At 39.5% G+C, this 25,834-nt stretch overlaps 1 protein-coding gene and 1 pseudogene across 24 annotated transcripts in view; one reads left to right on the top strand and one right to left on the bottom strand.

Moving 5' to 3' along the window:
• The window catches only part of TENM3 (teneurin transmembrane protein 3), a 1,282,904-nt gene that overhangs the window by 186,299 nt on the left and 1,070,771 nt on the right, over window positions 1-25,834 (bottom strand). For all 24 annotated transcript variants that reach the window (XM_045452383.1, XM_045452387.1, XM_045452410.1 and 21 more), the window contains one exon: window positions 7,320-7,557. In XM_045452383.1, coding sequence (XP_045308339.1) covers window positions 7,320-7,557 — 238 coding nt within the window. The remainder of the gene's footprint in view (window positions 1-7,319; window positions 7,558-25,834) is intronic.
• LOC123584890 lies at window positions 22,844-25,612 on the top strand (annotated as a pseudogene).

Below are 25,834 nucleotides of genomic sequence, written 5' to 3'. Positions count from 1 at the left end.
AAAATTCACAGACTTGGGGTTCCTACCTGCAAAAATTCACCCACTCATGGGGCGCCTGGGTGGCTCAGTCAGTTAAGCGTCCAACTTCGGCTCAGATCATGATCTCTAGGCCTGTGAGTTCAAGCTCCAAATCGGGCTCTGTGCTGACAGCTCAGAGCCTGGAGTCTGCTTCAGATTCTGGGTCTCCTTCTATCTCTGCCCCTCCCCCACTTGTGCTCTGTCTCTCAAAAATAAATAAATGTAAAAAAAATAAAAAAAATTCACCCACTTTTTGTTGAATGACAGGAATAACGAAAAAAAAAAAAAAAGCAAGAGATTTTATGCTGAAACTGTGTTTGTATCTGGGTTTATGGATACAGTTGGACAAGACGGACAGATTGGATGACATCCCCTATCCTATCTGCAAACAGATATATTCTTAATTTGCTTTTCTCTTTGAGTCCTGCATCTTTTGAAAATGTTTGTGCAAAAGTCCTGACCCGTGACACCAGGGTCCCAACACTTGCATCCTGCTGGTGGGGCTCCACCTGATCTTAGGGCTGATAAAGACATGACTGAGAAATTGAAGGAGGAGGAGCTGACACTCCCCGCCTCCCCCCACCCCCCATCTCCCACCTGCAGGGTTTAGCAGGAGTGTTTCCGCTCTCACACAGCGAGGCTTCAAGGCAGAGTATGATGAAGCTGTTTGAGACGTTTTCTGCCCACCTCCCATCAAGTGATGAATGGAGAAAGAAAGAAATTGTGGGTTAAATACACAATGGAATACTACTTGGCAAAGAGAAGGAATGAAATCTGGCCTTTTGTAGCAACGTGGATGGAACTGGAGAGTGTGATGCTAAGTGAAATAAGTCATACAGAGAAAGACAGATACCATGTGTTTTCACTCTTAGGTGGATCCTGAGAAACTTACCAGAAGGCCATGGGGGAGGGGAAGGGGAAAAAAAAAAAAAAAGAGGTTAGAGTGGAAGAGATCCAAACCATAAGAGACTCTTAAAAACTGAGAACAAACTGAGGGTTGATGGGGGGTGGGAGGGAGGAGAGGGTGGGTGATGGGTATTGAGGAGGGCACCTGTTGGGATGAGCGCTGGGTGTTGTATGGAAACCAACTGGACAATAAATTTCATTAAAAAGAAGAAGAAGAAGAAGAAGAGGAGGAGGAGGAGGAGGAGGAGGAGGAGGAAGAGGAAAAGCCTGCTGTTGTAAATGTTGGAGCCCCTCTCCTACCCCGTCTCCTTGGATCCTCTGGTATGCTCTGCTCAAAAATGACGGAGCCTTCATACTCAATGCCAGGTTTTTGCTACAGATTAGATCTTTGGTAAAACCATTTTGAGCCCCAAAAAATGATGTTTAAAAATAAAACTACTAGGTTTTATTCAGGAATATATATCAATATTGACTTCTGGGAATGACCTTCACCTTACAGCTACTGTCAACTGACAGCTTACTTTTCCATCTTGATTATTGGCAATGACGTGTGGTAGCCAAGCAAGTTGAGGCGGCAGCATTACAATTAGTTAATAATCATCACATTTAAACAATCATGCTTTTGCTTTCACTTATCCTAGTAAATCGTCTCCTAGCTCATACTTTATTTTCGAATGAGGTCTCTATTTCATTATAGAAGAAAGAGTTTTGGAAACCAAATTGTAATGTTGCTGGAGACACAGTAGTTCATTGTGTATTTTTTTTAAGAGAGAGAGCGAGCGAGCATGTGAGCTGGGGAGAGGGTCAGGGGGGAGAGAGAGAGAATCTTTTGTTTTTTAAATGTTTATTTATTTTTGAGAGAGAGAGAGAGAGAGAGAGAGAGAGAGAGGGAGACAGAGGGTGAGTGGGGGAGGGGCAGGGAGAGAGGGAGACACAGAATCCAAAGCAGGCTCCAGGCTCCGAGCTGTCAGCACAGAGCCCAATGTGGGGCTCGAACTCATGGACTGCGAGATCACGACCTGAGCCGAAGTCGGATGCCCAACCGACTGAGTCACCCAAGCACCCCTACATTCTAACTTTTTGAACAAAATGTCAGTCAGTATATTGGCTTCAATACACGCTCCCTCTTGTCATCTTGATATTGTGAGAAGAGAACAAAAACAAATATCTGACGTATTATTTTAAGAGCTACACACCTGAAGGAAAACAGAAGCTGTGAAGGGGCTGACAAAGGGTTAACGATCTGCTAGAAGTTGGTGTAGAAACCAGAAAAGTTCAAGTTGAGAGTCAACCAATGGCTGCTCCAACCACTAGCTGTTTTTCCACTACCTCTCTCATTTGGTCTCTTTTTCTTATCTGAGGTATAAGAGAATATGGGCTTACAAGCAACTTTACTCTTGGGAACACAATTTCGTTGGGTAACAGTAGGCCCCTCTGTGTCCAGGACAGTCTCAGTTTACGCCTGTAACGTTTCTAGTGCAGTTGCTCTTAAAACCCTTTCACTCTCAAATTGTCTGCTTTGATGATAAATTGTATGGTCACCACGGAGCTTAGACACTGAATTAGGACAAGAGCGTTCAGAACTTCCCTCCTCTCACCGAGACAATTTTTTACGCCCCAAATTGAAATGAGCCTTCCATACAAACACCACCTGGCAAATCCTTTTACATCATACCTCCTTCTTCCTACTACTCTGAAAAACACACGCACGTCCCTTTATGGGCCTTTTAAGAAACAGTGTAAGTTGGGGCACCTGGGTGGGTCACACCAGTTGAGCGTCCCAACTCTCGGTATTGGCTCAGGTCGGGATCTCAGTTTTTGTGAGCCCTGCGTCGGGCTCTGTACTGACAGCGTGGAGCCTGCTTGGGATTCTCTCTTTCCCCCACCCAACCTGGTCCCTCCCCCACTTGCACTGTCTCCCTCTCTCAAAATAAATAAATAAACATAAAAAAAAGAGAGACTGTAAGTTAGCAAAGGTGAAGTCTTTCAAGAGATCTAGAATCCCGCTGACTTTTACTATTCATTAGGATATAATTTTGGATGAGCTTATAGGCTTTTTTATTGTTGTTGTTGTTGTTGTTGTTGTTCGTTCATTTTTAACAAACAGAGATGGTGAGATCCTCAACCAAAGGTTAAGAATTTCTTAGCCTAGGCCCAGATCCGACGTGGAGTAACCCTAGCTTCTTCATTTTTGTATCTCTTTCAATGGGCTGTGATGGTTTCCTTTTCCACACAGGTGGCCGTGGGTGACCCCAGACTACCTTTAACAAAAGGATATGGTATCAGTCCATAATCTTAAGTCAGTGGATTACCCTCCCAGGAATATTTTACTTAACGCTGTATCCGTAATTATGGAGGATCGAACTACTTACTGTCTTGCTAAAGGTAGTGGGTCACAAGCATTCAGGTGATGGTACCATTTTTCACCTGGGAAAGCTTTCCCTGGTAGGATAAGGCCACCATGTGTAGACCGCTGCCTGGATTTCTAATAGGAAAGGCTGACTGATACCTGACGCTTGTATGAGTGTCTTGCCTTTCCCTAGAACCATTCACAGTGAGGATAAAAGGGGGGAAGAAAGGGAGAATATCTTAATTTAGCAAGTAATACTTCCGCTTAGGTATTTTTTAAAACACTGTAGCAACTGATCTCACATTAGAGCAGCCCGGGACATTTAAATATTTAAATAAAAAATGCAATAATAAAGAGGTAATTTAATAGGCAATTTCATACATTAATAATTAGCAAAGCATTAGTGAACTACAAGGTAAAGAGCTATGGGAACATAACTAATGAACTATCAATGCCAAAGTAGACTTCATAATAAAACAAGACTTTAATAAATCTTTTATTAAATGGCTACAAATGAACCATTTTGTTAACGTCTAATAGGTAACTACTAAGCTACTTAATTCACATATATAAATGAAGACCTCGCAGGCAATTAACTTCACAATTGCTGAAGGTCAGGGCTCCCGATGCGAGTTACTGTACTACACCTTTAAGGGCTGCTGCTGTACTGGGTCAAGTCCTAGCCTTTCCTCGGTGGCTCTACAATGTGTTAGCAGCCATTATCATGCACTGAGGCAGCTGAAGTATAAAATAAACAAGGGATGAGCGATAGACTAGCAAATGCCCAGAACTGAATCCTACAAAGTGTAAGAAATACTGAGTGCAAAGAAAAGGAATCCTGAAGGAAAACTCTAAGCGAGGATGGGTATTACGCATGGGTGCTGACTGCTTTTTATTGGAGACAAGGAGAAACTAAGGAAATGCTGATAAATTGCAAACGCTTGTCTGGGTCTGGATGTGACTCTAGGAGATCTGAAACTCACTAGAGATTATAGACCAGAACCGCTCTATTTACTGAGGAGGAACGTACAGGACACAATAATATCGATTGTCTCCAGCAGCAGCAAATGTTAAATTCATTAGAGAAAGGAAATAAGCATTGTTATGGAAGCAAGAAACTTCTGGTAAAAAAAAAAAAGCTTTTTAATAAATCAGTACAGAAGCTGCATGGAAACAGGACAAGGTGGAGAATCTCTGATGTCTTCTCTACCAACTCATATGGACTAAGTCTACAAATTGCGGAGAGTTTCATGGGTTATTACATGCCAATTTGCAAGCGGTAATTATCAATGCGTGCTGGCAGGAGAAAGGGGGAGGAGACAAAACGGATTCTCACACACCCATAACTGAATTTCATGCTCTGCAACTGACATCCTTTAAACGACAGTCCCAGAAAAGTGAGAATCCGTAAAATGAGTATATGTGTAAACAGAAGTAATTGGCAAAGACCAAACTGTGCTCCAGATTAAAAACGCGTCAACGGCAGACCCACGTCTGGAGGAAGTTGTTAATGTAGCTGAAACTGAACCTGAGAATCATACTCGATAGGGATCCTTAACTAAGAAAGGAAAAATCAATGACAGCTAAGACTGGTTCTTCACCTCAAGAGCTCCAACCAAGTGAGACTATTAAAGAAACCACAGCAGGTCAGGACAGTGTGAGATTTTCACATCGCTGCTTAGGTTGATACACTGCGTATGTGCAAAGCTGAAATACCATTTTCTTTGGATTAGCAATATTGTAAGATGTGGACCTCTGCAAATGAGAAGATGACAAAACTGGACGACAGACTGAAATTTTTTTCAGCATGATATACGATGTTTTGATTCATTACTCTATATATTTCTATCTTAGTGAGATGCTATCCACTGGTAGATTTTCTTCCTGTGTAAATTCACAAAACTATATAACGTAATGCTGTTTGATGCGTCACTCATGGCATTGCTTTGAAATGGAATTTCAAACGGTATTGCTTTGAGATCATCCTGAGAGTGATTTCTTATATGGTCTGAATACGGGAGAAATCAGCTATGATGGGTTGTCCTCTAAACAGCTATTTTCTTTCCTAACTATTCCCACCAAAAAGGAACAAACTCATTAGTACAATACGAGGAATAAGAAGAATGCACCTTATCTTTCCCCCAAATTATTCCAAATATCTTCACGAGAAGACTTGGCTTCAAAGAATCCCAACTCTCCTACTGACACAGTTTTTGAGGCTTCTGTGCCATGCGACATCCCTAACACTAAACACGTTTCTGCTGACTTAACTTGACACATTTCATACATATTTGTCAAAACAATTATTGTTAACTACAATGCAATTATCCATATTCAATTTGATGACTCAACTGGAAAATTACTTTTTTCCTAATAAAATTTTTCCAAATGACAACAGTGAATCAGTGTTGATTAGTTGTTCAGTGTGTGCTAATTAATTACACGGGGTAAATTTAGTTCTGTGCTAATAACCGCAGGGGGAAAAAATTTTGTAGACATGACTCTTGTTATAAGTGAAGAAATTTCCTTCCTGCCTACTTCTTCTGTACTTTGTCTTTCTAATCTACCCCAGACGAGCGTTCAATAATACAAAATAAACAATAAAAGCCAACTACTCTTGCCTGACGCTACAGGTGAAAAGACCGGAGTTCTTTGGAACCTTGGTCCTAGGTCAAGAGTAAAGGAAAAGAAAAAGATTTGTACTGTTAACTTATTTAACTGTGAGGACCTCCGGATAGCTCATTCTCATTGCAGACTTGGTTTAGATCATGCATTTAATGGCCAAAAACAAAAAATCCCAATGTATTCACTATGAAACCTATTTCTTTATCCAGAAGCTAATTTAAATGCTGACATTAGCCAGGGACTCTATGGGGCAAGGCATTTTGGGGGGATATTCCCGGGGGTCTGGAGTCCTCCGTTTTCTGGCTTTCGTGTGGTGATGATTCTTTCTCTCTGAGCCTGATGGAAGTTTACGGCAGAAAAGAAATAAATAGTGATAGGAATGTCAGGGGAACTTTGTCACAAAGCTGTCAATAGGAGGCCAGTGAGGTAGGACGCCATATTCTCTCGTGTAAATACACGGTGTAAAGAAGACAGGGTCTGGCCAAAGAAGGGACAAATTTTTGTGCCCGGAGATATTTACAAAGTCAACGGATTAATTCAAAACAGCTCTTCCTGGTCTATGCTTTTGTATCAGTGGTTTGCTACCTGTGGGCCAACCTGTGTTAAGTAATAATTTCAGAACCTCACTGAACACCTGTACGTGTGCAGAGGAAGGGCACTAAGCTGGAGACGCCTCTGGAAGACAAGATGGTGAAGCCTGTAGGCCATCGTACAGAAAGGGGGCACAATTATTTCAGGAGTTAGAGATACCAGTTCATTGTAAGGAAAAATCTTACCGTCGAATATTACTGTCTAAGAATGAATGGGATGTCTTGGGCAGTCATGCTGGAAGGAACTGTAGACAATAGGTCCTATCCTCTTTCTGTTGCGAGAGACTAAAATATCCTTAACAAATGCTCATCTGACTATTACACCTAGGAATCCACTATGGTTTTATGATGTAACGGACACAATGTAGCCTGTAAACGTAGGGACGTCTAGAACTAAGTATATGCTACACATGTTCGCTGCATCACCCTCTATACAGAATTGAGAGTCACATTTTACATCTCTGACTTTTTCTTGACATGCCTGCTAACTTGTCAATAAGAAAGAAAAAAAAAAAAAAACCCCGCAGTAAGGAGGAATTTTACTGAAACCATTTACTCTTGTCTCATGTAGCCTGACACAATGTGTGAAAAGGACAGGAAAGTTCACGGGCCCAGCAACTAAAAAATGACTGGTAACCTGGCCCTGCTCCCACACAGCACAGAGGTATGCCAACTTTTTTTTAGCAAGAAAAAGGTTAGACTAGTTTATCTGTAAATGTTCGATGTTAAAACAACACAGTCTGTTGACTACTCTAGAATATCGATGCATGCAGATCCGCTGTGCGGCCCTAACGATCAGATAATCTGAGAGTCTCCCACAGAGGAGTTACCTGCTTTCCAGTGGTACATTACTGCCAAGGACCCAGCTGTCCTGCAGCTGGACGGACTCGGGTGTGGTTTGCAGCTCGGCGGGCAAAGCAGCCGGCGGGGCCGGACTCTGGTTCCTTCTATTGGTCAGGGAGTTTCTGTTGAGAGAAGTGATGGACGGATGGTGCTGTGCGGGGTGCTGCTTATGGGGTGGTGGCAGAGGCGGAAGGGTGGGCTGGCCTTGGTTGTTTGCAGGTTGCTCTGAAAAAAAGAAAAGGAAACTCATTCTATATATGAGTACATGTACATATGAGTGTGTGTGTGTGTGTGTGTGTGTGTGTGTGTGTACATACACATCTACACACACCACCAATGTCTTGGGGATCCACTACAGATGAATTAGAATTAAAATCTGCATTTAAACCCATATCCTAATCAATTTGCATATTATTCTATTAAGCGGGTGTTCAGTGACATTCTCGAAGAGCGAGTTTACCCTTGATACACGGAGTACTAATTAATATACAACAGATGGTAAAATTGGTTTTGGTTTTAATTTGTTTCAGATTTTTTTCATCTGGTTTTATTAACACCTACAGAAAACAGCGTCTGACAGCTCCCCTAATGTGCCTTTAGACTTCAGCTTTTTTTTAACAAACCGACCCTGAAATTAAATGGGTAATTTCGGTTGAACACAAAGGTTTTCGAAATGCATATAATCCCTATAATTATTTAATGGAGGTTTTTTTTAAGCTTTATTTAACTGCAATAAATTATTACAAGCTAGCTGCTAAACAGCAGTAGACTACTCTAGTTTAGTGCATTTCAAATAAGGCAGACCTGCCTTATGATCCGCTAAAAGACGCTAAGTATTCTTTAGCAGAAGGTCACTCTGTGAAGCAGATGTTGTTTCATGGATATTTAACAGACTGAATCACATCTGATTACAACGTCAGAAGACTCATATACTTAATGACCGTTACATCCATTAGAACACACACAGAACAGATTTGCCAATTTCACAGTACGCCGTATAACTACATCTTGGAGTAGGTCATAGGTGACCAGAGCGACTCATGCCATTATGTCACTGGTACAGATATTTTGCTCTCAACCACAATCATAAGGGATCCAGCAACTTCAAAATATAAACACAACGGTAGGTTGTGACCAAAGAAACATTCCCTAAAACTAGTAAGTCGTAAGGTAAAATTGACAAACCAATGTAACACGAGACTGACTTTTCAATCTCATTACCTGCCTTTGGACATGCTAGAATTCACAAATACCACATTTTAACAAACAGACGGACTCCTTAATTTAATTAAGAGGACTCCTTAATTTAATGCTAAACTTATTATGGTTCCATACATATAAGATGTCAATTTTTGACTAAATGCAGTTCAAAGTGCAATATAATTTTAAAGTGATGTATTAAATCATGCTATTAATATAAATGCACATATTAAAAAAGAATAGGAAACACAGGGACTATCTTTCATCTGCAGTGTGAACTCCAGCAGAAATTGTTATGGCAAATAGAGTCTAACACTGTAATTCTGATTGCATAAAATGAATTCTTGATATGTAATAGCTTGAATATACCTTATACCCTCTTTACAGGGTATAAGAATTAAAATAACGCCTCCCATTGCATATAATATCTGTAAATACTGCATATTTCTAATGGCCTCTAACGATCCATATAATACCATTTAACAACTAATAATTTCTTACTCTTGAAATGAAGGAGAGAGAAAACCCCTGAATATATGAAATAAGGTTCTTTCTTGCACATTCTCTGTTCCCAAGGATCCCCAGCCTAGAAATTACAGAAATCTTGCTTGGTCCATTGTTTTGATGCTCATGAAAAATTAAGATTATCTATATCTCAGTTAAACTGAAAGTACTCCTGGAGGAGGGGCACCTGGGTGGCTCAGTCAGTTGAGCAACTGACTCTTGATTTCAGCTCAGGTCATGATCCCACAGTCATGGGATTGAGCCCCGTGTCGGGTTCCATGCTAAGTGCTGAGCAAAGAGCCTACTTAAGATTCTCGCTCTTTCTCTCCTTCTGCTCCTCTTCCCTGCTCTCTCTCTCTCTCTAAAATTAAAAGAAAAGAAATTACCCTTGGAGGAAATGAGAGGGCTAAACTAACACATATAGTTTCAATTGTGATGGGAAAAAAGAAACAGTTTAAAATTCAAAGATTTATTATTCAGGTATCATATAGTTAATTAGCTTTGTCTTCCACAGCATTAGGGCATATGATTAGAATCTCTACAGATGTCTTTAAGGAGCATTTCAAAAGCTGCTTTTATAAATAAATAAATAAATAAATATATACATATATATATATATGTAAATATATATATATAAATACATATATATATATACTATAGTATATATATATGTATTTATATATATATATTTAACAACAAGCCAAGGGCCTTAACTAGGTTGGTGTCAGTACAATGGAAACAAAGAAAAGAGGAAACATTTCAAAGGGAAACATATTAAGATTATGTCTAAAAAGAAGTACAGGGATGTGTCAAATGACTCCATATTTTTAAGCATGGCTCCATGGAATAATGGAATTATACTATACATATAATATACAAATTATATATTGGATATTAAGCTAACTAGAGGAGAGAGCAGTGTATATAGCAGTCAATTCCAAATTTAATTTCTAACTCTGTCAGGCATCATCATAGTGAGCCTCAGTTTTCTCATCTGTGATGTGGGGAAATAATATTGTCCCAACTAGGTATTTAATGATTCAGCGAAATGCACTCATTCATTCATTAATTCACCCACTTAGCCATTCATCCCACAAACATTTATCAAGCCTCTATGTTCCAAAGATATGCTAAGTCAATAACAAGTAAAGCATCATGGATATTAAAACTGTTGTTGAAAATTACATGATTTTAAGATATGTTATCATTATCATGTATTTAAATATGTTGAATTTAAGATTCTTAAACGGTGAGACAAAACTTCCATTTAAGGCTTCAAAAATAACGAGTACTACTCTGGCTTTCTCTACGTTCACGCATTCACTTGGCAAGTATTTATCGGGAATTTACAATGAACAAGACATCACGCAAAGCTCCATGGACCTTTCGATGGTCTACCCAGGTTATTTCAGCCAAGTGTGTTCTGTCTGCTGGGACCTCTTTTGATCTGACTACATAATCATGAGGCCAGCCTATAAAACAAATCCGGGTCATGAAAGCTGGACTCAATCTAAAATCTGGTGCAAGAGAATAAATGCAGAGCCTGAGTGAGATGGGATGGATGAACAGACATTTACGATTCTGCAGAAGCCCACAGACAGGGGCCAAATCCGAGGATTCACTTGGAGGTGAATACTACCTCTAGAGATTTGGGCTTACAGGTTGCAAGAAGCCGCCGAAGTATGAATCTATACCAACTTATTCAAGACAGAACAAATTTATAAAGTAAAACAGGATAAAATAAAATTTAACATAGCCCGAAAGGAAGAGAGAATAAAAGAAAATCAAGTAGGAGAGATAAGATAAAGCCAGACCTAAAGCTAGTGGACAAAACGCCTGCTGTATAGTTCTGTACATTTTTAGGGAAGGATACAAATCTGGCTCTCAATTATTTATCTAGTTGCTCACACAAAAAGGGAAACGTGATCACTTACACGATTTGGAGTGTTTTTAAGACCGCAGAGTTTGTTTAAGGAAAGCACAACTATTACTAAAAACAGAGAAAATATTCTTTTTAAGCACTCACAGGAAGAAAAACGGAATATCCATAGAAGATTTTATGACCTGGGTTCAAAATCGACACAAATGAAATAACAGGGTCTAGATTTGGAGACGGGCACTTAGAATCTAACACAAGTGGTCAGATCCACTAGAAGAACCACAACATCAACTGCAGCGTTTGCTTTAAGCTGATCCATTGATACAGGCTTTGCACTCATTTGAGACAGTTTTGGACAGAACGACTCTGGAGTTCTAGAAGGGACAATAGGACCTCCCAGAGGGAGGTCCTGACACATAGGTCTCAACAAGTCATTTTCCTTCTTGGAAACTCCAAATGGCTTCCTAGTATCTGTAAAACAGAAAACTAACTCTAAAGGTGTATGTCCTAGGGTTGTCTGGGTGGCTCAGTCGGTTAAGCGTCCAACTTTGGGTCAAGTCATGATCTCACAGTCTGTGAGTTCGAGCCCCACATCGGGCTCTGTGCTGACAGCTCAGAGCCTGGAGCCTGCTGTGGATTTTGTGTCCCTCCTCTCTATCTACCTCTCCCCCGCTCATACTGTGCTCTGCTCTGTCTCTCAGAAATAAATAAATGTGAAAAAAAAAATAAAAGAAAATAAAGGTGTATGTCCTATTTCTTCACTTAGTCCTCAAAATATTTTTGCAAATGTTTCCCCCATGAACCCTCCTCATGTATCTCCTCTGAGTCTTATATTATCTGTGCCTTTTCACAGCTTGTTTCCAAATCCCCTCTCTATTATAATTAATTTTATAGGTCTCGTGTCTCCTGTTAGACTCTCTATGGGCAGGATTCACATTGAATTCACCTTGGAACCCGCATGGGGCCCAAGGACCACAGGGGGATGGACGTGTGGTCAACAAATATTTATTCACTCAAGTACATACCTGTTGAATGAATAATCATTCATTCAACTTGTGAAGAGTTCAATGAAGAGAATGTCTACGTGGTAAAAAGCTGAGCCTGCCCATAGTGTCTTTAACTGCAAGGTAATTTGCAACCTGTCCTATTTCCTTAACTCAATTCTGACATCCTGAAAGGCAGGGACTCTAACTTAAATTTCTTTGGACTTTTCAATATCTTCACTCAGTCTTGTACTTCAAAGGCTCCTAGAAATGTGCCGACTGGCGACAATTACGCAATCAGACCACTTTGGGGGCTCATCTCCTAAGGGCAGGGAGCCATGTTATCCACTCCAGACATCGGGTTTTAGGAATATTTCTTTGGAACCATAGCAGAGGCTGCAATATTCAAAATCTACCTTGTAAGGTGTGAAAATAATGGCAGGATTACATAAAAATACACACGAATATAGAAAAAATAACATGTAAGATCTGAAACTATCTATAAAATGTATGTTTTTTCAGCTAACCCTAGTTATGTCTTCCTTGTATCTTAAAGCTTTTGATTAGAAATGTTCCAAATTACGTATTTTAGGAAAGGCATAGGTTATTTTTTCAAAATATTCTTCCCGGTTTAAAAAAATAAAATCTTTTGCATTATGCTTACTGAAATTATGTATTATACCCAAAGAGTGCCTTTACTCATTTTAGTCCTTCTTTCTGCCTGACGTTTTTCAAGTTCCTATTGCTCGTGTAACTTCAGGATAGCCTAGAAGCTGCCTGTTTTTATTTGATAAACACAACTTATAGCAGATAATTTATCAGTAACAAATAATAGATAGATCCAACTTTGGTCATTTTGCTCAGCCCTTTGTCACCAAAGAATTTAGCCCTAGAGTGTCATTTCAGGCCGCCCCATTAAACCCATTAACATGGGGTAACGACTTGGATCATGGCATACACTGAATAAGGTATGTTGACAACCCGCGAAAGTGTTAGGAGCCACGGAAGAGATCTGATTACGGGACAGATTCCAGTTTAAGCAACTTACAAAACCCCAATTACAAGCAAATGTATGCTATATTATTTGTGCTCTGCAGAGGGAAGAGAGTAAAGTTTTAATAACTTTTCCTAAATAGCAACTATGCTATTGACTGGTGAGGTGAAAGGAACCATAGAGACAAATAACGATAATACGGATTTTTCTTTTGCAGTGGGATATTTTCTTGAATAAGTTCTGTATCTGTCTCTCTGAGCTTCATGTATTTTATAGTGCTTAGTTAAAGAATCTAAAAGATACAGTGCCTGACATACCGTAAGTGCTAAACAGTAACTTATTAATGCCAGAAAAGAAAGAACTCTCTTTAGGGAAGAACATTATGAGGGAAAACAGTACAGCTGACCCTTGAACAACGCAAAGGTTAGAGGCACTGAGCCCCTGCGCAGTAAAAAATCTGAGTATAACTTTTGACTCTCCAAAAAAACTTAACTACAAATAGCCCACTGTTGACCAGAAGTCTTACCAATAACATCAACAGTTGATTGATAGACTGCATTCTTACAATAAAGTAAGTCAGAAAAAAGAAAATACTAAGAAAATCATAAGGAAGAGAAAATACATTTACAATCCTGTATTTATGGAAAGAAATCTGTGTAGAAACGGACCCATGTTGTCCAAGGACCAGATGTAACTGAGAAGCCTTGTCAGTAATCAATACCACTATCACAAGGCACAAGGACATACAATCAAGTGTGTCTGAACAGGAAGACTTTCTCCCTTCACGGGTACCAAAACAAGAATCTGAAATGTTGCAGGAATCAGAAAGCAACTAATGTCTGGTCGGAAGAGGGAATTTTAACCTCACAGTCATGAAGTCAGCCTGTCTCTTCTTCCCGTGTAGTATGACCAGAGAAGCAAGTCAAGAATTTTCAAAAGGGGGGAGACGAAGACACCTGGTTTTTTAAAACATATCTGGTCATGTTTACTGGTTCAATTTTTTTTTAATTAAAAGCAGCTTCCAGACTGCTGTGTGCAGTTCAGTCCCAGTTTTTCTCTGCTCTACAGCCTTGGGCTATGGTCTTTGGGGAACACTGTGGAAATGAACTCTGAAACAGGAAAGCTGGGGGATTAAAATATCTTTGTGCGCATGCGTGTTTTGCGTGTGTGTGTGTGTGTGTGTGTGTGTGCGCGCGCGCGCGCGCGTGTGTGCGCGCGTGCGCGCCTCTGTTTGCGTGGGAGGGACTGAAAGGTGTCAGGTGCCTTTATTTTCGTGTGTGTGTGTGTGTGTGTGTGTGTGCGCGCGCCCCTGTTCGCGTGGGAGGGACCAAAAGGTGAGTGTCAGGTGAGAGGCGAAGAGGAAACTGAAGAGGTGTCCCCAGAGTCACCCCGACCACTCTGTCCCACACACCTTCCTTCACAAGTCTGTCCTCTTCCTTCCCTGGACCTCAGCTGTGGGGCGGTCCAGGTCCCTAGAGGAGAAGTACCCTGCTTCACAAGGGGGACAGAATCCAAGGGTGACAGCTGTGTTGTATGAAAACAATTGGTTGCAATGTGAATAAAATCCGCTAACAAAAGACAAATGGGGGTGGGAGGGATGGAGAGGAGGAAGGAGGGCGGAGAGAGAGACACACACAAAGGAACAAACACAATTTTAACTTTACTGAACCCAGAGAAGTGCCGTTAGGCAAGACACATCCTGGACATTCATTTGCCTATGGCTTCTGTACTCCTGGACGCTACGGGCGGCAGGCTGAATAAACAAACTCAGCTTCTGGTCCTCTGACAGTTTATAATATGATCCACAGGCCGTGTTGAGCTACACAAACATTTAGAAGGAGCCAAACCCATTTACTGATGCTTAGCAAAGATGGGGCTGAAACCCTTCTTTCTAGATCATAAAATGTGTTCCTTCTCACTTCACTCCCTGGTTAACATCCCTAACTTTCTCCCACCGGTTACAAATGAAACCTGAGTTTTCTTCGAAACTGACCTCTTTGTTGTTGTTTGTTTTAATGTTTATTTATTTTTGAGAGAGAGGGGGAAAGAGAGAGAGAGAGAGGGCACAAGCAGGGGAGGGGCAGAAAGAGAGGGGGACACAGAACTCGAAGCGGGCTCCAGGCTCTGAGCTGTCAGCACAGAGCCTGACGCGGGGCTCGAACTCACGGACCGCGAGATCATGACCTGAGCCGAAGTGGGACGCTTAACCGACTGAGCCACCCAAGTGCCCCTTTCCCTTGATTTTCTAATGGTAAATGTAGGTAACAACACCTCCTTCATCTGGCTACATTTCAAGAGCTACTAGGAAGGGCGCATCATATAAATTCAAAACATCTTATGACACTGAAATTAGTAAATTATACAATGAAAATGTCTCTTTTGCCCAGAAAAATCTCATATACATTACAGACATTGAGTTGGCTTTATTTTCCTCTGAGGAAAAAAAAAAAAAAAAAAATGGAAGCACCAAGACTTTTCCTTATAAATGGGGAAAATCTGAGTTGAGGAAATACGTCTTTTTTTGTCAGACCACACCTCAGTGGAGCTCATAGAGCAAAAATATTTAGACATTCAGGGTGACTTCCAATTTCTCTCCTTTCCCTCCAACAATGCTGTATTAATAAGATACCCACCTAAACTACTATAGTGGAAACTGGAAATGAAAGGCCTCATCTCACTCAGCAAATTACTTCACAGAAACTTACGCTTCCGGCTCAAGGCTTTGAAAGTGCACCGCTCACTGATGGACCCCTGCAAGCCTTTGGTTAAAATATGGCACCACGTAAACATTTTCACCCCAAGTCATCTGTCACTTAAACATTTCATACAGCTGCATGCAAATCAAACAAGAATTTAAAATGGGTTTTAGAAACCATACACATAAATAATATTGTGCTTACCACCTTCATCACCAGATGACTGATCACCAGAAAATTTATAGAAAGACATTTGAGTATGAAAAACTTAGAGATAAATGAGAAGACACAAAAGAAAGACTTGTACTGACTACGGGGTATAATTTCAGTGAGCACAGGTGAACTGATTTACTACTATACTTAGTGAGAATTTGGTTTCGTTTCCTTGGGGGTCAAACCTTGAAATGAGGATTAAAAGAAAGACTTAAAGACTTTATTTATCTATTTATTTTTTTAAAAGTTTATTTATTTTGAGGGAGAGAGATTCCCAAGTAGGATCCGTGCTCAGCCCAGAGCCTGATACAGGGCTCAGTCTCACATATAGTGAGATCGCGACCTGAGCCGAAATCAGGAGTCAGATGCTTAACCAACTGAGCCACCCAGGCGCCCCAAAACTTAAAGACTTTAAATCTTTGCATTCTTTTGTCTATGAGAGTTCGCTGTACTTTCTACTTCAAACCGTGTGACCACCCAGATCACCTGCCAACTCCCTTGCCATAAAATGCTAGAAGTGCTGGGTAAAATATATTAAATACCTTTTGGATTGATGCACTTAGCATACTTCCTGAGTGTCTAACAGTTACACAGACTCTGTTCCAGGCAGGGAGGACGTAACAGGAAACAAAAGAGCCAAGAGTCAGCCTACCAGTGGAACTTTTACTTTAGGTTAATAATAACTGAATTGGAAGAAAGAAGTGGCCAGGAACCAAGGGGAGAGAAAAATTGCTGACAGCATGTGAGATGACCTGGTAGCTTCTATGCAGAGAACTGCCTGTCTCTGTAACCTTTCTTATGTCCAAAGAAGGAACAAAACATAATACACCAGTTGTTACTGAGACCCCTACATATATGAGGCTTGACCCTTGAAATACTATACCCTCAGTCCAAGAGTAGACTTAAAACATCTCACTGCAAATGGAACAGTAAGGAAACTTGCTGTGTTGTCTTGAGTCCTACACGGAAAAGAAACCAACTCCTGAAATTTTTAACCACTAGCCTGGGCTTCTTTGGGGTTGGCATAGGAGATTCAGACTTATACTCTCAATGTAGTTGGGGAACTTCCAGCCAAAAAATTAATATTAAAATTGATCCTGGATCTGCAATGCTCCTCCCTGGGGTACCTTGCAGAAACAAATGCAAAACTTTTTTAAAGAATACGCTCTCAACCCAAGTCACAAAGGATTTCCACAAACAAAATACAGCTTTCAGTAAATCAACAGACTAAAGTCACAAAGTTTAAATGGGAACAATCTACCTTGCACCAAATTCTACAGACAAAACAGCAGAACTGCTCTCCCCCAAAACTTCAGATAATATAATCATTTACTAAAACTTCAGTATGTTTAGGATGTTAGAGACTTGAAAGAAATTAAAACCATAAGAATAAGACAGTATAAAAATGCAGTTAAAAAAAGTAGAATGTGTATAAATAAGAAAAATGCAGCCACTGAAATCAGAAACTTATTCTATGGTTTAAACAGTATATTAGATACCACTGTAGAGAGTACCAGTGAATTGGAAAAGAGATTTGGGGAAATCACTCCGATGGCATCAGAGAAATCAAGAGTGCTTAAACATGAAAGAGTAGTTCTAAGACAAAAAAAGATAGGATAACAGAGCTCAGTATACATCCAGACAGAGTTGCAGAGCCAACAACTGAGCTTTCTTTAGAGTTGCTTAAACAGCTTTCTCCAAAGTTCCTAATATCATGCTTATGGCATATAGAACATGAACGTACTGATCTCTTTTTCATTTCATATGAATTATCTCTGCTATTCTCTTTTTTGTTATTGGATAAAAGCTTTTGGCAGGGGTGATATTTTATTTCAAAGGCGACTTCTCCTAAATTGTAGTTACTTCTCTTTGAAGAGAACTCAGACTTCAATGGTTGCTGCTCAAGAGTATGCAGCTAATCTAAAATGTCAAACATCCTAACTTATTTCAGTGGATGGAAACAAATGTAAATGGCTACCTTCTGCTTGTGAAATAACTCATTGTTTAGTATACTTAACCCTAGTAATGCCGCAGATTTATCCTCCATGAAATTCTTAGTTTTGCACAATCACTTCTTATAGAAACATACATAAAACATACCTATTACACATGCATAGAAAACTGGATAAAAATACCTTTAAAATGCCTCAGTATATGTTTCAGGATATTCTTCCACCCATTTTAAAGTACTTTACCTGAGAGAGTAAGCAAAAAGGGAAGAAGTTGTCCTAGTCTTGACAATAAAGAATTGCTGACATATGATCAAAACTTCTCTTCTCTCTCATTACCTAACGATCATTTGATTTTAGTGCAATTAAATTTTACTGACTTTCAATGGAGTACATGACATGATATAATAAAGCACATATTTGTAATACGGATAAGGATAGGCTAGGAGGCAACTAAATGCTATTATACATAACAAATGGCTTTAAAGAATAAGAAAAGCAAATGGAATATTTGAAATGATGTGAATTTGCTATGCTTTTCAGTTATCACAGAGAAGAGGTCTTTATAGAAGAAGATGTCTTGTGTAAAAGGAAACAAAGTATAGGGTTTAGTTCTGGCTTTAACTAAACCACATATAAATCCATTAACTTCTGGGGCTCAGTTTTTCTTCTCTGTAAATAAATGCTGTGGGGAGCAAGGTGGGCTCAGACAACGAATTCTGAAGTTTTTTAGCTTTATAATTCTTTTGGGTACAACATAATATTTTCTGGAAACATTAAATTATGTTATAAATATTCAAAATTTAAGGTAATTAAAAGCCCCATATTATCTTAAATTATACATATAAAGCATTTAAGGAACATACAATAAAAAAATTACTTTATTTCAACTGTAAGTATTATGAAAACTCCACCACATTAATTCATGGCACAAATACCGTACCATATCATCTTGTTATAAATGTTAAAAATAGTATTTTTATTCTAAAATAAACCATGCTGTATTACATATGTTGTAAACTAGTAACATCTTAAGGAACATACAGTCAAAATCATTTTGTATCAAACTTAAATTTACTTCAGATTTTACTAATAAAATTTTTTGTGTAAACAATTAATTAAAAAAAGCCAGCATGAAACTTTCAAGCCTAAAAGAAAACTAACGAATCTCTTAAAAGTTATGGGTTACAATACATTTTAAAAATTAAGAACTGGGGCGTATGGGTGGCTCCCTCAGTTACGCGTCCGACTTCGGCTCAGGTCACGATCTCGTGGTTCGTGATTTCAAGCCCTGCGACGGGCTCTGTGCTGACAGCTCAGAGCCTGGAGCCTGCTTCGAATTCTATGTCTCCCTCTCTCTCTGCCCCTGAGCTGCTTGCACTCTGTCTCTGTCTCTCAAAACGTGAATCAGCATTAAAAATTTTTTTTTAATTAAAAATCACTTTTAGGGAAAAGAGATTTTTACTTTATCCAAACCTTTTTCTGATTCTTATTTTTTTTAAATATTTCAGCAAACACAGGAAAAATCAGTGATCAGAAAACACACAGAAAGTATCCAACAACACTGTTGATCTCACTTCCCCCCAAATACTAACTTTGCCATTGACATTGTCCCTAGCATATTATTTGATTTCCTATTTGTTATCTGCAATTTATTGAGTCCAGATTGTCTATAAGGGTCTTAATTTTGAAACAGAATAAAATCTTTGACGTTTCCTTCCAGTCACGTGATGGCCTCTAGGTAGGGAAGCGTGTTACCACAGACACTAAATATTATGTAGATGCAAAAAACCTAACAGAACCCGCTGTATCCTTCCCATTCTTGGCATGATCAATGAGAGCGATTTCTCAAGTGGAAACCATGCAATGATGCTCTTTGATTAAAAGAGAAACAGTCACAGTTTAAGCTGACACTTGCTTCCTTGCTGAATGCCCTCCTAGGTCAATAATTTTGGGATACACATTTGGTGTGTACGTAACAGTAAAAGCCCCTTCCCAGTATGTATTTTTTCTGCTGCTTTAATGACTTTGCAGTGAAAAGAACTGCAAAGTACTATAGAAATATGAGTTACTGTTGTTTAGGAGATTAATGATCTGGATTTTCTGAGGCTTTGTTGTGACTTTTAAAGTAGTAGTAAGCACGATTTGTTGAAGCTGGAAGGCTGGGGCTTTTCTACGGGATGCTAATTGCGTCTAGAAACCTTCCTCTCAAAATAGAGGTTCGGAAGAAAGCAGGTGACTAAGATATCCTTTCGCAGATCATCTGATCTTTTCTTTCACGAGCCCACGAGCATTTTCATGGCAAGGTATTAACATTTTCCATCGAAGAGATAAGTGGATTTACAATGCAGAAGAGTAACGATCTGGTAGAGTAGGCTGCTCAGGCTGCCATGATAAAACAGAATGGGGGACTTAAACAGTAGAAATTAATGTTCCCACAGTTCTGGAAGCTTGGAGTCCTAGATCAAGGTGCAGCAGAATCAGTTTCTGGTGAGGGTTTCTTCCTGGCTTGTGGATGGCTGCCTTGCTCGTGTCCTCACTTAGCTCCTGGAGAGAGCAAGCTAGCTCACTGGCATTTCATCTTACAACAGCAATCCTGTGGAACCAAGGCCTCACCCTTATGATCCCAAGTAACCTTAATTACTACTTTAGAGTTCCCATCGCCAGATAAAGTCACATGGGGGGGGGGTTGGGGCTTCAACATATGAACTTGGGGAGAAACACACATTCAGTCTGTAACACGTGGGTGCAAGCTCCCTCTCTAAGATTTAGTAACTGTGTAACCTGAGCAAATCAATTTCATATTCTATACTCTCCAATGCCTCATCTGTACAACGGGGTTAATAATCCCTCCTATACAGGGAATTAAAAGAGAGAATGTATATTTTAGAGTATTTTTATAAACTGTGAAGTATTAATATATATGTGTAATTTTTTTTGGCTAAAGAAAATGTTTATATGTGAATATGTCCGTAAGATAATTTAATATTTAAAAAAAATTTTAAAAAATATTTTATTTTATTTTTGAGAGAGTGAAAGCAGGGGAGGGGCAGGGGAGGCAGAGGATCTGAAAAGGCCTTTGTGCTGGAGTCCAACGCGGGGCTCAAACTCACAAACTGTGAGATAGTGACCTGGGCTGAAGTCGAACGCTCAACCGACTGAGCCACCGAGGTGCCCCAATAACTTCTTAATTTCTTTCCACAAGGTTTTTATTTATTTTTAAGTGTTTTTATTTATTTTGAGAGCAAGAAAGCATAAGCAGGAGAGGGGCAGAGAGAAAAAGAGAGACAGAATCCTGAGCAGGCTCCATGAGGGAAGTGCAGAGCCCAATGCGGGCTTATGTCCTAAACCGTGAGATCGTGATCTAAGCTTAGATCAAGAGTCAGACCGACTGAGCCACCCAGGTGCACAAGAAAGTCTTTAAAAACATTCCATTTTCATTTATAAGGGCAAATGTATACCTAAAAATAGTTTTAAAAGGATCTCTTAATATCATTTAGAGTGTTTACACAGGATAATGCATCATTAGCATAAAAGGTGGAAAGAATGTACATTATAACAGAGATAATTCCACACGTGTGGCTAAAGTGTGCTTCAGTCTCATATAATGACCTCATACTTGGAGGCACTAATTTGTACTCTTTGTATTTAAAGCAACGTACTAGAAACCATGCTCTCACTGAAACATGGGAAAACGTAAAAGTGAATGAAACAACTTGGCTTTCTATGGCATTGACTTTGAAAATCTGATTAAGACAGATGTCTTTAGCTGATCGTTCTTCAATGTCACGTTGTCATACTTCCCATCAGCAAGATGTTTTAAAGGCGTTCGATTAATATTGCATGCCAGAACTGAAATTACATCCTTTGTCGTTCGGTTCCTAATGGCGCAAGTGATATCTATCAAGTAGTGTTTTATGAAGCGTGCGTGATTTTTATTGCAGGCTGTTTTCACAAATCTTCTTCAGGTTTCGGAAAGGCTGCTTAGGGTTTACAATAAATAGGCCCTTCTGCTGAAAATCAGGATGATTCTTTTAAAACTGAGGTGAAGTCTGGATTATTAGAAGTTACTTATCAATAAAAAAATCCTCTGCCGGAATCTGTTGTATTCCCACGTGCGTGGTCTTGAATATATCTGCTTTGCCTGAATATTTTACTAAATCGCTTGTTATACACAAAATACGTGCCAAGCACACATCACTCACAAAACCTTCATCGGTGTGCATGTGCATTATCTTCGAGTAAGGAAAGCGTGTGGGATGTGGATGCAGTTCACACTATTTTACGCTCACTGGGTTTGTGCTACAGAAATATGTATTTTATTTTCTAAATATAATCACTAATTTATTTTTTTAACTTCATTTATTTTGAGAGAGAGAATGTATGCAGGTGACTGGGGGAGGGGCAGAGAGAGAGGGAGAGAAGGAATCTCAAGCAGGCTCCAGGCTGTCCGCACAGAGCCCGACAGGGGGCTCGATCCCACGAACTGTGAGATCACGACCTGAGTTGAAATCAAGAGTTGGACGCTCCAAGACTGAGGCCCCCAGATGCCCCAATTACCAATTTATTTTTAAGAGAAATTAGTGTCCTGACATTAATTTCAAAATTTCTGAAACTCAATATCAAACATGTCGTTTTCATTTATTAAAGACCCAAAATCATAATATAACCTTCCATATATATATGTTAGGACATTACAAGTGAAAAAAAGAAATTTTTGTATTTGATATATATGTATATATATGTACGTATATATATGTATATATATGCATGTATATGCATGTGCATACATATATACACATATACGTATGTATACACATACGTATATGTGTATATGTGTGTATATATGTATATACACATATCTATACATATGTATATACGCATATGCAATACACATATGTATACATATGTACATATGTACGCGCACATATGTATATACATATGTGTATGTATATATGTATATACACATATGTGTATACATATGTATATGTATGTATACACATGTGTATGTGTACATATGTGTATGCATATACATGTGTATATATGTCTACACATACACACACGATACCATATATATATTGCTCTGAACATAAACCAACAAATGTAAACTCCTGACTCTATCTTTAATATATTCTATTCTTTCATCCTCGGTTACCTTTATTTATAAAATTAGGGGGAATAGATTATGATTTCTAATATCTTTTCCCAGTTAAAAAAAATTCCACAATTCTCTAGCGTTTTTTACGTGTGTGTGTGTGTGTGTGTGTGTGTGTGTGTGTATGTGTATGTGTCTGTGTGTACGTGCACATATACACAGTTTAAAGCTTTGGATGCTAACTTCTAAGTCTCCCATGCTATTACACGTTATTTTGGATTTTATAAAATATAAATGTACTCAAGAGTTTGGGCATCTGCGTGCCTGGTCTCTTTCTCTTCCTCTGCTGTGTAGCTATGGTGGCCGTGAAGACCCTGAGCCCCAAGGCCGAGGTGCCCAAGCCCAGGTGGCCCAAGGGCTGCAGGATGCTCTGAGGACCAACTCGGGGCCTAAGGGCACCATGAAAATTCGTGCTTCTGGAGACATCAAGCTTACTAAGTACGGCAACGTGCTGCTTCGTAAAATGCAAATTCAACACCCAACAGCCTCCTTACGAGCCAAAGTAGCCCAAGGTGACATGACTGGTGAGTGAGCCATCCCCAGCGTCCTCTTCGTCCTCAACGTTGGAGCGCTGGCCAAACAGGTGGATCTCTACATTTCTGAAGTTCTTTGTACCAGAATAACAACAGTCAGATTTGAATCTGCAAAGGAAAAGGTACTTCTGTTCTGGAACAAGTCAAAGCGAGCAAAGAGATGGACAGGGTAACACAGAGTGTTGGCCAGAATATCTCCACATACTAAAGCTCACGCTGAATGTGCTACCGTCCTAAGAGAGGCTGTGGCGGACTCCATCTGGGCCGTTACAAAACAAGATGAACCTACTGACTTCTTCATGGTTGAGGTTAAGGAGATGAAGCGTAAATCTGAAACCAATACAAGCTTCATCAGAGGTCTTGTTTTGGACCAAAGGGCCTGGCATCCTGATGTGAAAAAAAAAGACGGTTCATAATCCTCACATGTGCAATGTGTCATAAGAATGTCAAAAAAAAAAAAAAAAAAGCGAATTCTTGTCTTTCACAAGAATGCAGAGGAGAGACAGAAAGTAGTAAAAGCGGAAAGAAAATTCTTTGAAGATATCATTTAAAAAATGATAGAGCTGAAAAAGAAAGTCTGTGCGGACTCAGAGAAAAGATCTGTTGTTATTTAATCGAGGGAATGGACTGTTTTCCTTAGATGCTCTTGCAAAAGAAGGCATAGCAGCTCTGTGCAGAGCTAAAGGGAGAACTGTGGAAAGGCTGATTCTTGCCTGTGGGAGGGTAGCTTTACATTCTTTGGATGACCCAAATCCTGATTGTTTGCGACATGCTGGTCTTGCCTACGAGGATACACTGGGAGAAGAGAAGTTCACCTTCATTGAGAAATGTTAACAATATTGGTCAAAGGACCAAATAAGCACACACTTACTCAAGTCAAGGATACAGTAAGAGATGGCTTGAGGGCTGTTGAAAATTCTATGGCTGATGGCTGTGTCATCCGGGGGCTGGTGCAGGGGTGGTGGCAATGGCAGAAGCCCTGATCATAAGCCTGGTATAAAGGAGAAGCCCAACCTGGTGTTCGAGCATTTGCTAACGTGCTGCTCATGATTGCCATGGTTCTTGCCCAGAGCTCTGGTTTTGACGTTCCAGTGAATTAAAATTCAAGCTAGAGCAGAGTGTTCAGAATCTGGTGAACTTGTAGGTGTGGACTTGAACACAGGTGGGCCAGTGGTGGCAACAGACGTTGGCCCAGGGGATAACTATTGTGTGAAGAAACAGCTTCTTCACTCCTGCACTGTGACAGCCACCAACGTTCTCCAGGTTGATGAGACCACAGGAACTGCAATATCTTCTCCAGGAGGTTGAACTGAAGCTTTTCCCCTGTATCATCTGAACCATGAAGACGCAATGATCTTAAGAACGGAGCTACGGAATTTTTGTCCCAACTTCAAATGATTTGCAAAGGAATTTCCCCTATGAAGGGGAGAATGCTGGCATCCACCCAAATTCTTAAGTTCTGGAATTTTAATTACAGCATTTTTTAAACTGCACTGCAGTATACACACATAAAACAGGCCATTTTTACCAATGATCATGCTGTTTGCTTTAGCTTCTCTGATCCAAAAAGTGCATGTTAGAAAAGCACATGTGATCTACCTTGTTATTCAATATTCCTTCAAAAACAAAGCAAAAACATCTACTCAAGATAAAACAATTGATCAAAGACATCATAAAGGCAAATAGCAAAGGGTTTATTCTGGGATGTGTCTCCCTTGGGCTGTATCTCCATAGTTGATGTGAGATAAAGCTGGCTCTATCTCTCCCGAGTTAGCTGCGGTCTTTAGGGATCTCACAGACACGTGGCTTTTGCCAACTATATGTCTGTTACAAAGGAGAATAAAAATATTAACATTAAGATCGACAGTCTTATCCAGTGTTGCCCTGCACATTCATCTTGTTTGGATAATTGCACATTTAAAATTAGAGTCTACTTATCTGGTTCTAGACATTAGGGAATAATGCGCATGGAAAAGGGTTTTCAGATTCTAATTCCCCATGGCAGATCACTGCAATTCTCATTAATTCTATAAGGAAGAACTTGCCTCTCCTTCAATGTTTACTTGAATTTTTTCTGCTGTATGGGGTTCACTGAAGGAATGGCAATAGTTCACTTTAAAAACATTCTCTCCATTAGCAAGAATCGATTTTCTAAAGCATTCCAACACGTCCATATCCAGTCTATAACAAGTCCTTTAACCCCTAATGCTCAAAAAAAACCTGTGTGCTTAAAAGATAATGCTTACTGCAAGAAACAAGAAAAAGAGAAAAAGAAAAAAAGAAAGAAAAAGGAACTACATATTTTTCTATTTTATTTATTTATTTGTTTATTTATTTATAGCTAGCCGTGAGTAAATTACTTTACCCAGTAATTCTAGAAAGGAGTTACTACACAA

This window comes from Leopardus geoffroyi, chromosome B1, assembly GCF_018350155.1.
Source record: "Leopardus geoffroyi isolate Oge1 chromosome B1, O.geoffroyi_Oge1_pat1.0, whole genome shotgun sequence".
Taxonomy (NCBI): Eukaryota; Metazoa; Chordata; class Mammalia; order Carnivora; family Felidae; genus Leopardus; species Leopardus geoffroyi.
This window is presented reverse-complemented; position numbering and strand designations above follow the sequence as displayed.